General features: G+C 39.1%; 1 protein-coding gene across 1 annotated transcript in view; it reads left to right on the plus strand.

Moving 5' to 3' along the window:
* atp2b1a (ATPase plasma membrane Ca2+ transporting 1a) overlaps positions 1-15,634 on the plus strand; it is a 34,010-nt gene extending 18,376 nt beyond the window's left edge. The window contains 17 exon segments of the mRNA XM_051107181.1: positions 619-783; positions 1,445-1,483; positions 4,214-4,369; positions 4,622-4,836; positions 5,036-5,278; positions 6,599-6,840; positions 7,102-7,339; positions 7,421-7,600; positions 7,681-7,768; positions 7,852-7,958; positions 8,052-8,243; positions 9,938-10,151; positions 10,386-10,597; positions 11,078-11,185; positions 11,356-11,544; positions 11,950-12,036; positions 13,559-15,634. Coding sequence (XP_050963138.1) covers positions 619-783; positions 1,445-1,483; positions 4,214-4,369; positions 4,622-4,836; positions 5,036-5,278; positions 6,599-6,840; positions 7,102-7,339; positions 7,421-7,600; positions 7,681-7,768; positions 7,852-7,958; positions 8,052-8,243; positions 9,938-10,151; positions 10,386-10,597; positions 11,078-11,185; positions 11,356-11,544; positions 11,950-12,036; positions 13,559-13,888 — 3,005 coding nt within the window. The 3' untranslated portion in view covers positions 13,889-15,634.
* The last annotated feature ends 2,005 nt before the right edge of the window (positions 15,635-17,639 follow it).

Genomic DNA, 17,639 nt, shown 5'->3' on the forward strand with positions numbered 1-17,639 from the left:
ACGTAGGTGGAAGTACCGACCCAGTGTTTACAAAGTAAACGTGCAAAGAAAGTCAAACACTCTTTACCAAAAAAGGTAAAATGATATTGGATCGATTTTTAAAGTTAAAGGAGTTTTCTGCCCTACTACCTTTTTGAACCAAAGTGCACAGACAAAGAACTAGTCAGGCATGACCTTTCCAACGTGATTATGTAATACGTGAAGTTGTGGATGCGCGTCGCAGAGCTAGTGCAAGACGAGCATTTGTCTTTTTTTTTAATAAAATGACCAATCGTTATATAAAGGATCGTGTAGAGCCCTTTGAACCTACACTGAAACTGCAGTTTGGACCTTTAAACTGTTGGTCAACATTGAAGTCCACTATATGGAGAAAAATCTTGGAACATTTTCCTCAAACTTAATTTCTTTGCGACTGAAGAAAGAAAGACATGAACATCTTGGATGATGTGGGGGTTAGTAAACTGTCAGGAAATCTTTATTCTGTAAGTGAATTAATGCAATAATGAATCGCTACAACCATTTTTTTGAGAGAAAACTGAGGTGTTTCTGACTTTTTAGATCCAGAGGTAAAAATATTGTTTGGTCTGGCCCTTATTCACCTCATCTTCCTCTGTGCAGGTACTCATGTCATGGAGGGCTCTGGAAAAATGGTTGTCACTGCTGTCGGAGTCAATTCCCAAACTGGAATCATCTTCACGCTATTGGGAGCGGGAGAAGATGATGAGGACGAGGAGGAGAAAGAGGAGAAGAAGAAAGAAAAGGAGAGAAAGAAAGAGAAGAAAAGTAAGTTGTCTGTATTATTTGCTGCCTTTTAGAAACTAAAATAGACCAACCAGTGGCCTTTTCAGTCTGTAGCTACTGTGGCGGCAGAGATGAATTGAATAGGCTGGGCATATGTGTGTGTGTTCCAGCATTCATGAAAGTGTGCTTTTGTCAAACTCAAAAAAAGAGAGTTGTTTTTCTTTTTTTTTTTTTAAATTTAGCAGTATTTTTCTGTCTGGTATAAAATGTCTGAAGCAATGACTCATAGAAAAATGTAACGATTTCTTGCGCGCTCCATTAACTAACTGCAGTTTAATGCATTTCTGCAGCCCGTGGCTCACGTGTTGGGTCTCCAAATGAGTGCCTGCAGATACATGAATATTTCAGTACTTGCAGAGGTTGGGCCCCAAGTTGCTGTTCAGCGACTGTGCACCTCATTGCAATTTTGTGTGTTTGTGGTCTAGCCACGGCTGTGGATTTAAAAAACCTCATGAGGTCGTGGCACACATCTGTTCGTAAATATTCTAGGGCCTTTTCTCATTCTGCTAAATCAAAGAGAAGATTTGCATAATTGGAAATATGTTTAAATGTGCGCTGCAGAACCGTCGCTTGCATAATGGCGAATAATGAATAAATTAGTGAGTGTTTGTTATGTGGCTTCTCTGTCTCTCTCTTTTGACAGATAAAAAGCAGGATGGCTCTGTGGAGAACAGAAAGAAAGGTGAGTAACCCTATTGACTTAATGACATAATGAACACCATATTGGCTTAGAAGGCCACCCGCTTACATGCTGCAGCCTGCATTAAAAACATCGCCTTAACCCATTAGTGCTATTGGATCTTTATTAAAGCTTATCCACACTAGTGTGCGTGTGTGAAGTGTCGAGAAGTTAGCCAGTTTTCGGATTATTACGCTACCATTTGAAAGTTTTAGAGATTTGAAAGAAATGTATAGTTTGCATTAATTATAAGGATTAGTTCACTTCCAGAATAAAAATTTCTGGATAATCACCCCCATGTCATCCAAGATGTTCATGTCTTTCTTTCTTCAGTCGAAAAGAAATTAAGGTTTTCGAGGAAAGCATTCCAAGATGTTCTCCATATAGTGGACTTCAATGGGGATCAGTGGGTTGAATGTCCAAATTGCAGTTTTAATGCAGCTTCAAAGGCCTCTACACAATCCCAGCTGAGGAATAAGGGTCTTTTCTAGTGAAACAATCTGTCATTTTCTAAAACTAAAATTAAAATGTATATACTTTTTAACCACAAGTACTTAACTTGATCTTGTGCATTATGTATACACATTGGAAAGGTCATGCATGGTTAGTACTTCGACTGTTAATTTGGGTCAAAAAGGAAGGGTCGGGTGAAAAACTTCTGCCTACCTTTCCAACGTGACTTATAATGTGTGAAGTCGAGCTAGTGCAAGATGAGCAACTGTGGTAAAAACGTATGTACACTTTTATTGTTTTTAGAAAATTGTTGATTGTTTTGCTAGATAAGACCCTTATTCCTCAGATGGGAACGTGTAGAGCCTAGGGATGTTATGATATTTTCAATATCGTGATAGCACAGCTGTCTCGATATTATCGTGGTTACATGACAATATGAAAGATAGGTCTTCCGTGCAAAAAGTGTAGTTTTTAAAATGTATTTAAACTACTTATTCTAACATAAAAGGTCTTTAAAGTTGAAACTGTATTTGTCTAATGAACTAAAACCGAAAGCACAATATGGCTTAAACCCTTCATCTGTTTCGCACACGTTGTTGAGGCGATCAGCTCGTGAACCTGTGTTTTCTGCACCCCACTTTACAGCAAACTTGTTTATTGCCACCGGAGTTCAGTGCGTATTTGGGAACGCAACGGCCACCAGTTATGCTTTATTTTCGCGGCAAATGATTACATCATTTCGTTAGATTTGTAGTGAGACGTTTTTTTGTAAGCTTGCTTTCACTGAAGCTGGAGTTTTCCTTCAAAATAAAAGCTCTACTGTCGTTTATGTCAAAATAAAAACTTCAAAGTGCAGTATGAATTGCTGACAGCTAGCGGTTTAAATGGGTAATGTTACTGCAGTCCAAATTTTAAAAAAAAATCTCTTAAGTGTAGAAATTAGGAAAGAAGTATTGCAATTTCCCTACTGTAGTGTAAAGCAATAATAATGTGCCTATGAAATATTCATTTTTAATTATTTTGCAATGCAGTTGTTTTACAATATATGGCTGTTACTGTCATTGTTGTTATTATATTCCAATTTTTTTTTGGCTTCCTAAAACACCAGTGTGAATGTAATCTAGACTGAGACAGAATAAATAAAAAGAGGGTTTCTTAGTTAAGAACATAAGTTGAAGCTGTAAACTCTCACAGTGCATTAGATAAAATAATTTAACTTTAAAATGGTAAAATTCTCTATTTTTTCCAGTTCTTCGTTATTATTACAGTAAATATCATATCGTGGACTTCATATCGCGATATTATTGTATCGTGAGATTTTCATATCGGTACATCCCTAGTAGAGAGCCCTTTGAAGCTGCATTGAACCTGCAATTTGGACCTTCAACCCGCTGATCCCCAATGAACACCAATATAGAGGAAATCATAGAATGTTTTCCTCAAAAACCTTAATTTCTTTTCGACTGAAGAAAGACAGAAATGAACATTTTGTAAATTTTCAGGAAATTTGTATTCTAGAAGTGAACGAATCCTTTAATTTGATCAAAAGTGACAAATCGGCATAATAAAATAAAACCAACTCTGTAGCGTTTACTCAAAAAGTGTGTTTACTGAAGCCCCGGCTACAGATCGCCCTGCCAGAAGTGAGCTGTAATCCAGCAGACTAGCATTACGGCTCTGCGAGTAGAGCACAGCAACACGGCACAGTAGAATAGCAGTCCCGCGTCGGCCTTTACCCCCCGTTAATTCAAACGCAGTCACATTACCTCACATCACACACCGGTTAAATCCTGCACACAGGCCGACTGCGTCATACTACAGCAGAGATAGACGGAGATACCCCGCTGCGTGCTTGTCTGTATGATTGCACGCATGCTGAGTTCTTTGTTGTGTGATGTCACCTCACTGGCAGGCTGTACTTTGAGCACGCAGAGCGACGGATAAGTGTGTGCATTTCGTCTTTTATAACCGATAACGATAAGTGACGGACTGGACATTCGAGTGTGGCGATGCTAGGATACTTGGTCACATTGGCTTGCATGTGGCTTCTAAATGTGTGGATGATCTTGAGCTGTGTTTTCTCAAACTGTAATAAAATTACCATTCATTTATAATCACTATTATAATTAATGCATCTGCTCACTTAATTATATTTGTCACATAGAGGGAACCACAATTTAATTAGAAAATGCTTCCTGTGCTCCGGGTGTGGAGAAAATCATAGTCACCAGCAGCAGATAATATGAATGCATATTTAGTTTTCTGTGTTTCTGTTTGTAGCTAAAGCCCAGGATGGTGCTGCAATGGAGATGCAGCCTCTAAACAGTGATGAAGGGGCTGATGGTGAGGAGAAGAGAAAAGCCAACTTGCCAAAGAAAGAGAAATCAGTTTTGCAAGGGAAACTGACCAAATTAGCGGTCCAAATCGGAAAAGCAGGTAAGCATGGTTCTCTTAAACATAAAAAAAGATACTTTAGGAGGTAGATGCGTTTAAAATGTGCAGTAGTTCACGGCTGTGACATCACTAAAGTCTGTTAGCTATTTCAGAAAGGATGTCTTGCCTAACTTCTGGTTTGAATAGGAAATATGTCAACATAATACAGAAAACTGCATTTGTGGTTTCGCAGTGGTAATGGTTTTTGCTTGGCATATGTAGCATGGGTTTAGAGGTGTGTTTGTTCCTGTGCAGGTCTGGTGATGTCAGCTATCACGGTGATCATTTTGGTGGTGCTTTTCGTGATGGACACTTTTTGGATCCAGGGACTTCCTTGGGAAAAAGATTGCACTCCCATTTACATCCAGTTCTTTGTTAAGTTCTTTATCATCGGTGTGACCGTGCTGGTGGTGGCTGTTCCTGAGGGTCTTCCGCTGGCTGTAACCATCTCGCTGGCTTACTCTGTCAAAGTATGACCCTGCATCTTCTGTTTAAATGTTCGTGGTCTGTCCAGACTTTGTTAGACAATACATAGTAATATTACTTCTCTGGATTTCTGCCATGTAATTGTGGATTAGTGGACTTTTTTTCTGTTTATTGTTTGTCTGTCTGTTTATGGTGATAAAATCTCAGGTTTTTTTATTGTTTTACTTCGCTGCTGTTTTTCAGAAAATGATGAAAGACAATAATTTGGTGAGGCATCTTGATGCCTGCGAAACCATGGGCAATGCAACAGCCATCTGTTCGGATAAAACAGGGACTCTGACTATGAACCGGATGACAGTTGTTCAGGTTTTTATCGCTGATAAGCACTACAGGAAAGTCCCTGAGCCCGATGTCATTCCTTCCAAAATCATGGACATGCTTATACTGGGCATCAGTGTGAACTGTGCTTACACCACCAAAATCATGGTGAGTCTCTAGGCAAGCATAATACCCATATACACTACCAGTCAAAGTCTGCTCACAAAGACTGCATTTATTTGATCCAAAATACAGCAAAAGCAGTAATATTGTGAAATATTTTTACTATTTGAATATATTTTAAAATGTAATTTATTCCTGTGGTCAAAGCTAAATTTTCAGCACCATTACCCCAGTCTTCAGTGTCACATGATCCTTCAGAAATCATTCTAATATGCTGATTTGCTGTTAAAGATAAATCATACAGTATATCATTCAAAACAAAAAAATACTTTTATTTAGCAAGGATGCTTTAAATTGATCAATAGTGATGATAGAGACCTTTATAATGTTACGAAGGATTTCTGTTTCAGATAAATGCTGTTCTTTTCAACTTTCTATTTATCAAAGAAACCTGAAAAAGTTACTTAGCTGTTTTCAACATAATAGTAATGTTTTTTGAGCAGAAATTTAGAATATTAGAATGCTTTCTCAAGGATCATGTGAATGGAGTAATGATGCTAAAAATTCAGCTTTGAAATCATATGAATTAATTACATTTTAAAATATATATGTATATAGAAAACAGTTATTTTAAATAGTAAAAATTTGACTTTTTGCTGTACTTTGGATGAAATAAATGCAGGCTTGGTGAGCAGAAGAGACGTCTTAAAGAAAATAAAAAAATAATTATAATAAGAAAATTAATTTCATTAAATTAAAAGAACATTTTAAAACTTTTTAAACATTTTAACTACACATTGTCTTATGCACTGTAAGTCAGTAATGTATTGAGGTAAATCTCACCAGTGTTATTTATTGTTAACTAAACCTATTAAAAATATTTTTTGGCTTTAAATGTCTAAACCACATAAAACTATATGTATAATAACTTGAACTAATATGAAAACTGAAAATATAAAAATCAAGGCTAATTCAAAATGTTCAAAAAATACTATAACAGTATATAAAATAGCACCTTTCAAGAGACAGTTCACCCAATAATGAAAATTCTGTCATTAATTACTCATGCCGTTCCAAACCCGCAAGACCTTTGTTAATCTTTGGAACACAAATTAAGATATTTTTGATAAAATCTTAAAGCTTTCTGACCCTGTATAGATGGCAACACAACTGACAAATTCAAGGCTCAGAAAGGTAGTAAGGACATCGTTAAGATAGTCCATGTAACATCAGTGGTTCAACCTTTAACGTTATGGAGCTACAAGAATATTTTTGTGCACAAAGCAAACCAAAAAAGCTTCATTTAACAATTTCTTGGTATTTCAATGCATTTGGTTTTTAAAACTTATTTATCTTCTTTTTCAGCCCCCTGAGAAGGAGGGAGGCCTGAATCGTCAGGTGGGCAACAAAACTGAATGTGCCTTGCTGGGCTTTGCCTTGGACTTGAAAAAAGAGTATCAAGCAATTCGCAACGAAATCCCTGAAGAGAAGCTCTACAAGGTCTACACCTTCAACTCTGTCAGGAAATCCATGAGCACCGTGCTAAAGAATCCTGACGGAAGCTTCCAGATGTTCAGCAAAGGAGCCTCCGAGATTCTGCTGAAGAAGTATGCCATCCTCAATCATAAATGCCCAACACAAGTTCACGTCGTAGCATCTTATAGTTAGTAAAACACTGTAGTATTCTAGCGAGAAGCATGTGAGAGAGGTGTGTCAGCAAACTTGATTGATAGATCAAATGCTTCACCTCCCGCTCTAAAGCCCCGAGGCTGTGTTACTGATAGATTTCCCTGGAGAAATTACTTGGATGGCTCAGTTGCTGTGCTGTTGGGTATCTGCAATATCTTACCTGCTCTCTCCTCACCCAGGTGTTATAAAATCCTGACAGCGACGGGCGAGGCAAAGGTTTTTCGGCCCAGAGACAGAGACGACATGGTGAAGAGAGTGATTGAACCAATGGCCTCCGAGGGCTTGAGGACCATCTGCCTGGCTTACAGGGACTTCCCTGCCTCTGAAGGTGAACCAGACTGGGATAACGAGAGCGATATCCTGACCAGGCTCACCTGTGTGTGTGTCGTGGGCATTGAAGACCCAGTTCGACCAGAGGTACAAGCCTTGGCTATCTAAACAAGTTTTGAAGAGGAATTTCTTTGTAAAATGCAAACTTAATAAATCTTTCCTGCTCAGGTCCCTGATGCCATTAGAAAGTGCCAGCGTGCTGGAATCACGGTGCGCATGGTCACCGGGGACAATCTTAACACTGCCCGCGCTATTGCAAGTAAATGTGGCATCCTGCAGCCAGGAGATGACTTTCTCTGCTTGGAGGGCAAGGAGTTCAACCGCCGGATCCGTAATGAAAAGGGAGAGGTGAGAGGCACAATTCATTAGCAGCAAGACTCGGATAAACAGAAGCTCACAAGCTCATAACGTAATCCTTTTTGTTTTAGATCGAACAAGAGCGGATTGACAAAATATGGCCTAAACTCCGGGTGCTGGCGAGGTCTTCGCCGACAGACAAGCATACGCTAGTCAAAGGTGCTCAGAAATTCTGTTTAAAAGTATAATTTTGCTCTGCAATGTCATCCTGCTCGTCTTGACGCATGTCTTTTCTCTCTTAGGTATAATTGATAGCACCGTTGTGGAGCAGAGGCAGGTTGTGGCGGTAACAGGAGACGGCACCAATGATGGCCCTGCCTTAAAAAAGGCCGATGTTGGGTTCGCCATGGTATGTGGGTCTGCCTGACGTGGCTACAGAAAAAACGAATCCTCCAAGGATTCTGTGCGCTAGATTCATTTTGAATGGGCTTTGTATTCTCAGGGCATCGCCGGCACAGACGTGGCTAAAGAAGCCTCCGATATCATTCTCACTGACGACAACTTCAGCAGCATCGTCAAGGCCGTCATGTGGGGGCGGAACGTGTACGACAGCATTTCAAAATTCCTCCAGTTCCAGCTCACCGTCAATGTGGTGGCTGTGATCGTGGCCTTCACTGGAGCTTGCATCACACAGGTATCAGTATAAAAGAGCTTAAGCTAAATAGCGCAGCTTTACGCAAAGGATTGCGTCTTAACAGATGCACCGTGGTGGTTGATGGAAGCAGCTGATTGCTACCCATCCTGTGTGAAGTGATTGGAAATTGTTAGTCTGAGGCAGGAAGACTGCAAGGCAGTCGGCATGGGGTCTGGCACTGCTGTCCACAGGCAAAGCACCAGGCCGAAATGAGCCAGCTCTCCTCTGTTAAATGGAATGATAGTCGGGCTGATTGCAGTTGAGGTTCTGTATTATTGCATAATGAATGGGAGGGATTACATTTGCGCTTTGCATTGCTGTCAGTAGCCAAGGCTGGATGTGGCCTCGAGCCTCAGGTGTTCTGCTTGTTTCGTGTGTAATTGTCCCTGGAAATTGCTCATGAGCAGACCCACTCAGAATCAAATTCCATGAGAATTTCAGCACCTGTCATTCCGAAGTTCTTGTTTATTAATTACAGTCTAATCTGATTTTGGTATTCTCATTTTTAAAGGGTATGTTCACCCAAAAATGAAAATTCTGTTGTTAATTACTCATCCTCATGTTGTTCCAAACTTGTAAGTCGTTTGTTCGTCTTCAAAACACAGATTTTCATTTTTGATGAAATCTGGGAGCTTTCTGACCCGCCATAGACATCCATGCAACTGATGGCCCGGAAAGGAAGTAAGGACATTGTTAAAATAGTCCACATGACATCAGTGGCTTAACCTTAATGTTATAAAGCTACGAGAATACATTTGTGCTCAAAAAAAAAGTAAAATGATGACTTTGTTCAACAGTTTCTTCTCTTCCGTGTCAGTCTTCGATGCATGTTCACGAGAGTACCACAACGCCTTGTTTACCACTAGTTGAACCACAGATGTCACATGGACTATTTTGATGATATCCTTACTACTTTCCTGGGCCTTGAACATGTCAGTTGCATTGCTGTCCATGCAGGGTCAGAAACCTCTCGGATTTCTTCAAAAATATGTGACCCTGAACCAGAAAACCAGTCTTAAGTAGCATGGGTATATTTGTAACCATAGCCAAAAATACATTTTATGGATCAAAATGATTTTTTTTATGCAAAAAAAATCATTAAGATATTAAGTAAAGATCATGTTCTGTAAAGGTATTTTGCAAGTTTCCCACCGTAAATATATCAAAACTTAATTTTTTATTAGTAATATGCATTGCTAAGAACTTCATTTTGACAACTTTAAAGGTGATTGTTATTATTTATTTATTTATTTATTTTTTTTGCACCCTCAGATTCCAGATTTTCAAATAGTTGCATCTCGGCCAAATATTGTCCTATCCTAACAAACCACACATCAATGGAAAGCTTATTAATTTAGCTTTCACATATATAAATCTCAATAAAAAAAGACCCTATTGACTGGTTTTGTGGCCAGAGTCACATATCCTAATTTGTGTTCCATAGATAAACAAAGATCTTACGGGTATGGAAGGACATGAGGGTGAGTAATTAATGACAGATTTTTTATTTTTGTGTGAACTAACCCATTAAATTCATTGCAGAATTTCAGAGATTTTACCCAAAATCTGTGCAAAAAACTGAGCAAAGGATTCAGTACTAATGCACAGCTGAGAGGGTGTTTTTGAATGTTATGAAGGTGGCAGCAGTGAATGAGGTCAGAACGGTCACCTCCTGTTCTCTCTCACTCTCCCAGGACTCTCCTTTGAAAGCTGTACAGATGTTATGGGTAAATCTGATTATGGACACATTTGCCTCTTTGGCCTTGGCCACTGAACCCCCCACTGAATCTCTTCTGCTGAGGAAGCCTTACGGCCGTAATAAACCCCTCATCTCCCGGACAATGATGAAGAACATACTGGGTCATGCGGTCTACCAGCTCACTATCATCTTCACTCTACTTTTTGCTGGTAAGAACTAACAGCAAGTGTGATTGAGCCATGCACATAATAACAGCAAAAACCAAAAGTTTAACAAGTTAATAATGTGCATAATAAGAAAACTTTGCACTTTTGCTGAAAGAATTAGTCAACTGAGCTCTTTCTATAGTACCTGCAGTCATAGCCCTTTGTGGCATTATTACAAAATACAGGATGTGTCCTTCAAAAGAGTCTACAATGCTGTACTTTCTGCTCATTTCTCAGGTGAAAAGATGTTCGACATCGACAATGGCCGTAACGCCCCTCTTCACGCTCCTCCTTCTGAGCATTACACCATCGTCTTCAACACTTTTGTCATGATGCAGCTGTTCAACGAAATCAACGCACGAAAGATCCATGGAGAACGAAATGTTTTTGAAGGCATTTTCAACAACATGATCTTTTGTACAATCGTCTTTGGGACTTTTGTTATTCAGGTATGCAGCAAATCCTACAAATGTGACCCCGGACCACAAAACCAGTCATAAGGGTAATTTTTTTGGAAACTGAGATTTATATATCATCTCAAAGCTTAATAAATTGTTTAGATAGGAGAATATTTGGCTGAGATACAACTATTTAAAAAATCTGGAAACGTTGAGGGTGGAATAAAAATTTAAATACTGAGGAAAACCAGCTTTCAAGTTGTCCAAATGAAGTTCTTAGCAATGCATACCTTAATAACTTAATCATAAATTAAGTTTTGAGATATTTACAGTAGGAAATTTACAAAATGTCTTCATGGAACATGATCTTTACTTGGTATCCTAATGATTTTTGCCATTAAAAAAAAGCTATTGCTACAGATATACCCGTGCTACTTACGATTGGTTTTGTGGTCCAGGGACACAAATCGCTGAGCAGAGTGTGATCTAAGCGTGTCACTCAAAAAATGATTTACATTTTTTCCCACTTAGATCATCATAGTGCAATTTGGAGGAAAGCCATTCAGCTGTGTGGGGCTGAGCATTGAGCACTGGCTATGGTGCATCTTCTTAGGCTTTGGATGTCTTCTGTGGGGACAGGTGAGCAAAAAAACTACTTGTAGCCAGTAACTTGCTTTCAATACACCAATCTGAGTTTCTCAATAGTAACAAACCAGTGCCCCCTAAAGGCACTAAACCGAATTGCTAGACTGAGAGCATTTAGTTTTTTATCTTCTGGCCATTTGATTTATATCTACGCCCTCGTTCAGATCATCTCCTCGATTCCGACGAGCCGGCTGAAGTTCCTGAAGACTGCCGGTCATGGAACGCAGAAGGAAGAAATCCCAGACGAGGAGTTGGAGGAGCTGGAGGACCTGGATGAAATCGATCACGCTGAGCGCGAGCTCCGCAGGGGGCAGATCCTCTGGTTCAGAGGCCTGAACCGCATTCAGACTCAGGTAACCTCTTGAAAACCACACTGCTCTGCAGTCCGAGCTCAGGAACAACCCAATCGCCCGCCTTGCTTAATCAGTTTTGATCTCCCCATGATTATGGTTTGAGTTAGTACTCCCTTCAATCGATCGGCCACTTATGGTGACCTTATACTGGTGGAAGAGGGTTTATTAATGCAGTTTGTCAGTGCAATAAGCCGATCAATGCTAAAGGCAAATGTCAGGTCAGGTTCTTTTAATTCAGTGCCTTTTTTTTCTCTCTCTCTCTCTCTCAGCTGCTCTGTCCCTGTCTTCTTTTATATGGGTGCCCTTCTTCCTCTATCCCTCCTCTTCTCACTTCTACTTCTCACTCTCTGTCTTTCTCTCTCCTGTGCGTTCTCTGGGCCTATCACACTCTCTGATTCCTTCCAGATGGATGTTGTGAGTGCGTTCCAGAGCGGAATTTCCTTTCAGGCGGCCGTCAGGCGCCAGCCCTCCAGCACCAGCCAACAGCACGATGTAACCAATGTTTCTAGCCCTACACATGTAGCCTTATCTCCTGCTACTGCCTTCAACACCGCTTCTGCCACTGTCGGGTGTGAGTGCGTGTTTCTTAGTGCATGACAATTAACATTTCCTCCTCTCGCCTAACGGTCTTCATTCTTCTCCTAATGTCCTTCCTTCTCTCTTTTTCTCTCGCTCTCTTGTTCCAAACGAAATGAAACATCTTCCACATTGCTTCTCAATGTTAACGGCTGTGTATCTTAAGTGTTAAGGTTGAGGTATCTGTGTCTGTGTTTGACGCTTTGGCTGGGTTCTCACCGACGAAGAGTCGTTGTCTAATCCCGTCCGGTGTGTCTGCAGCCCTGCGCGTGCTCGCCAGGCTCCTAGCGAGTAAATGTTTTGAGTATACGCCCATGGTCACTGATAACCAGACCGATCGCAGAAAATTGCTCTGTTGTCATGTTTAAAGGCAGCGTTTTGGTAAGTATCTGTAGGATCAGACAGAAGTGAACTTCCTCTCCTCTTAGTAGTTCGTCACCTTTCCTGTGGCGTCAGTTTTTGCTCGTTCACCCATTCTGCGACACTGTCTCATACTCAGTGCCAGATTTATCATCCTCTTTCTCTCTGTCTGTCCTTATTGATGTAACTTCGTTATTTTACAGGGAAGATCTGCGACTGGATGAAAAGCCAATGGGGAATCATGTTGTTTGTCTTTCAGCTCGATTCTAACCACATCAATATTTCCATCTTTCATCAGGTCCTGGCTGTCCACAACCCCCTTTTTCTCTGTTCAGGGCACTTTTTGTATTCTGTGTTCTTGTTGTAGTCTTGCTAACGGACAGGGTACGAAATGCTCCAACACTGACTGCCGCATATTCCCTCTTAGATTCTCTGAAATGTGTCATGGGCTATACTCAAAGGTTTACCTCTGTTGAACCACAAGGTAGCGCTGCTCTGCATGGGTCCAGTCTCTAGACCGTTTGTGAATTTACTTGTGCTGGTTTAAAGCTTCAACTTGCTTGGCTGCTTTCAAGTTTTGCGTCTCGACTTCACAACATAATCAGTGATCGATCCCTCCCCTTCCAATATGAGCATGCCCGAAAATATTAACCTCATGTGTTGAGCTGTGTCCTCTGGGGTTACCTTGGCCTCTCTCTTTTCCTGTCTCTCTCTCTTTCTCATTTGCATTTTGAAAATTGGCTTTCTGTGATTTTTCACAACTGAGAAGACGCCCAAGTTCTTTCCAGTTTCTTGAGAAAAGAGGATAAGCTCACCGTAACACAAGCATCAGGTTTTGAAGAGTTCGTCCACTCAGTTGCACGACATCTGACACGCTCACACACTCTCTCTCAGACGGTTTTGGTGCGCTAACCTCACCCACTCATCAATTAAAACCAGCCCATTTGGCCTTTGGTTTAACATGTACCTAAAAAAAAAAAAATAAAGTAGGAATGTTTCTGGTGTGCCTGTTGTGTACATGTGGCTCTTGGATTTCTCAAGAGTGGCGAAGCTGACTTTCCGTCCCGTTCTCCCGCAGATCCGAGTGGTGAATGCATTCCGCAGCTCGCTGTCGCCCTATGAGGGCCTGGAGAAGCCAGAGTCCCGCACCTCCATCCACAACTTCATGACCCATCCGGAGTTCCGGATAGAGGACTCGGAACCCCACATCCCGCTCATCGACGACACGGACGCGGAGGACGACGCCCCCACTAAGAGAAACGCCACACCCACGCCTCCTCCCCCACCCTCGCCCAATCAGAACAATAACGCCGTTGACAGCGGCATCCACCTCTTCCTGGATCCCAGCAAGCCAGCCACACCCTCAGCTCCCGGGAGCCCCATGCACAGCCTAGAGACGTCCCTTTGATTATCTCCGCCCCTCGGTACGACACACAACACCTGTTTGTCTCCACAGAGACTGATGCCTGGAGAACTCATTGGATGAGAGGGGCGGAGCCAAGGAGCTCTCGGGAGCTTAGCTCATAGGCTTTTGCTTCTCTTTATCTGGATGGTGTTGTACATTTGCTCTTTTTTGCCCTTTGCTTATTCAAACACTGATTTCTGCATCATTTGGCTGTTAATATTTTGAATTATTATTATTATTATTATTATTATTATTATTTATGTTTTGGTTTTTTTTTGTTTTTTTAATTTTTTTGAAAGACAAAGATTTGTCTGTTTACAAAGTTTGTAGATACTTTTTTTTTTCTTCTGTTCGTTGGTGGAAGAGCTTCCTGATGCAGAGAAATGGGGACAAATAAGAGAAATATTTCAGATACTGCTGTATTTTCAGGAAAAAAGGGTGTTTCTATTGGAAACCGAACTATTTTTGCCTGCTTTTATTTGTTATATATTTGTAGATGTATAGAAACCTTCAAGCCAAATAGATAACACTAAGGCTTGTATAGCAGTGTGAGCAGAGGTATTGAGGTCCATGGGAGGTTTTTTTCATTGGACGGGTGAGGGGAGGAAGCCGTAGATTTGGATCTCTGTCCGTAAATCTCCTCTCATACTTACTACTTCACCCCTTAATTCATCGTTGGGTTTATTTTTTAGTTACGAGACTTTTCGTGTCTCGTTCTCTTTGGAAGTATCTGGCTGGAGCTGGAGTCTTCACGCTTTTTAATGGTGTGATTTAAAATTTTTTTTTTTGAAGTGAAGGCCACACCAGGTCCGCCTTTGAAGAATTAACGCATCTGTTATTTAACTATTTGAAATGGTCCACAGTCAGTTCATTGACATCAAGACATTAAGTTCCTGCCAATGTATCATAAGTTTGTTTACTCAGGCTGAAAAACATTAACTAGAAAATTGAATTGAAAAGGATGCAATGATTAAAAAGTAAAGCATTTTAACTTAAGATTGTCTTTTAGGTAGTAAATTGCTGTCTCGGTTAAAAGGAAAAATAATAAAAAGGAAAATGATTAACTTTGTTTTCAATTTTTTTTTTTTTTTTTTTTTTGGATTCTTTAAAGATTTCCTCAAGTGTTTTGTTTGTTGATCATATGAAAAATGAAAGTTTGTACTTTATATTTTCCTTCATATTCCATAAAGATTGCTGTCCTTGCTGCAATTGTTTGTAGAATATATTTAAGACCTGAAATACTGGAAAGGAATCAACATGAAGCATTTTCAAGGCGACATGCGTGTAACACTGGTATCACAGCACAGGGTACTTTATTTCAGATTCCCAAGGAACATTTTGATACAGACCATATAAATAAATTGTATTTTTATGCGGAAATGACGACATCTCAACCTGCTGAACCAGACCTACAGGGATTTTACATAAATTATATTCACGGGGGGGGGGGCGGGGCATTCTTTAAACAAGGGTCGTGATTGGTTCTCCAAGTAATATAATACTCAGGGTGGCTTCTAGCATGAAACTTATGGTCAAAATACTAACATGCTTTGTGTTTTTTGTAATGTTTAGAAGTAGATTTTTTTTTTTTCTGGCAGCAGGGTTCCAGTTCAGACTGTTGCTTCTCTCCATTAGGGTTCATTAAGGGTGTAATAAAGGAGAAGAAAGGAAGACAAACAGGAGAAAGGGATTTGCATTTCTTCAGTCATTGCAACTGCACATTTTTTTTTTTTTTTTTTTTCGTTTTTTTGAATAAGTTATTTCATTTTTCATGTTTATTAAATAAAAAACTGCTTAAGTTTGCAATTTAGAGCAGATATAATAAAAGAATCCATAACTTTTTTTCTATAGCGTCTTCCTATAATGGGAATGAATGTTTATCCATCTGTTTTAAGGTTTTTTTTTGTTTTTTTAAATCTTAAAGTTTGGAAATAAAAGAACATGTCTGTTTATCTTGCGCAATGTAAATGGATATCGTGATTTAACTTACATTTTAAACTTGTCGAGTATCGTGTATGGTTTTTAAGAATAAAAATTGATATTTAGCGTAAACTGAGGGCAATGTTTTCCTTCATGTTCAGCACATAAATGCAAGATTTTGCAAATGCAAGACAGTTTGTAGGTCCAAAAATGACCAAAAACAAGCTAAGAGCTATTGTAATTCTAAAGAAGCCATACGAGATATGCATGTATATATACATATGTATACACACACAATTTGTTTATAATATAAATCTAAAGTAGACTAGCATTTGAAAAGTTTTAATAAATAAATATATAAAAAAAGCTGGTAGCCAACACACGTTAAAATGTTATAAGCATTACCTGTGCATAAGCAGATGTCCATCATTGCAGTCAATGTGCAGTCAGAGTGTGAATGTCCAAACACCTCCTTAATTCTGTAGGGGAAAGACAACATTTTTAAATAGCAGTAAATTGAATAAAAACAAAACAAACAAAACAGATGAAAAGCGCATCTGTTTTGTTTGCATATGAGCTGGAATATGTGTTGTTAAGTGATATAATGCTGTCATCTGCATTCTAATTCCAGATATCTATTCAGCAACTTTGACTTGTCATAATTGGGATTAAGATATCTACAATGTTATTTTGACTAGTCATAATATACATTCGAGATATCTACAATGCTATTACGACTAGTCATATTCTTCTATTGACTTCCATTGGAAAATATTTTCTGATATCTACAAATGAGCTTTGACTGGTAGGAACTGTAGTTAAAGATATCTAGAGATATCTCAAATTACAATTTTACTAGTGATAATTAAATGAGATATTTCTAACTGGTATTTGACTAGGCGTAATCCAATTTAAGATATCTTTAATTCATCATCAAGACATCTCTAATTACCTTTGTATGTTATGCGTCTACTGAAGATACCTATGACGTAATCACAGATATCTTAAATGGAGTTTTGACTAGCCATAAAGTATTTGGAGATATCTCTAATCAGATTTCTTACTAGTCCAATTATAATTGCAGATATCTTTAATTACTACTATGACTAGTCAAATTATAATGATGTCTTGTTAAAGTACAATTGTAACTGTCCAAAACGGACAGTCAAACAAAAATTTTACGTGATAAAACGGCTTGTGAACGCACTTCAGTTTCACTTTATATTTTAGTGCCAAACGTCACACATACGTTAATATTTCCATACCATTTTTAAAATTAAATATCTATATAATAACACACAGAAGCTTCCTCGTGACCAACAAGTCTTTCAAGTGTTTAATGACAAAGGTGACCAGTTGTAGGTGAGATGGTTGAGAAATCTTTTTTTGTCAGGGTTTTGACTAATGGCGCAACATGGATCTAGTGTAAGTTCAGTAAATTTTCCAGATCAGCTCTCAACTGATGTGGGACGACAAGATAAAATGTGCTGAACTCAATAGCAAATTCACATAAAACACAGGATGTCCTCTGGGGAAAGATGTTTATTTATTTATTTGTACTTATGTTTGATGACAGTTTGGTTATTTGTATTCATTTTTAATAACTAAAATCTAAAATATATACACTAATGAAACTGCTCTTCATTTAAGTGATGTCTAATGGTAACTTGTTACTGACAGGCACATGCATTAAAGAGATCAATGTGTCAGTGTGCCCCCCTTTCAGACAATAACTGTATCTGCATTAATACATAAAAAAAGAAATTTACTTTATTTAATTTATAAGTGTCTAATCCTTTTCCTGGCAAGCCAGTTTCCAGAGTTTAGCTCCAAC

The sequence above is a fragment of the Labeo rohita genome, chromosome 4 (genome assembly GCF_022985175.1).
Source record: "Labeo rohita strain BAU-BD-2019 chromosome 4, IGBB_LRoh.1.0, whole genome shotgun sequence".
NCBI classification, from domain to species: Eukaryota; Metazoa; Chordata; class Actinopteri; order Cypriniformes; family Cyprinidae; genus Labeo; species Labeo rohita.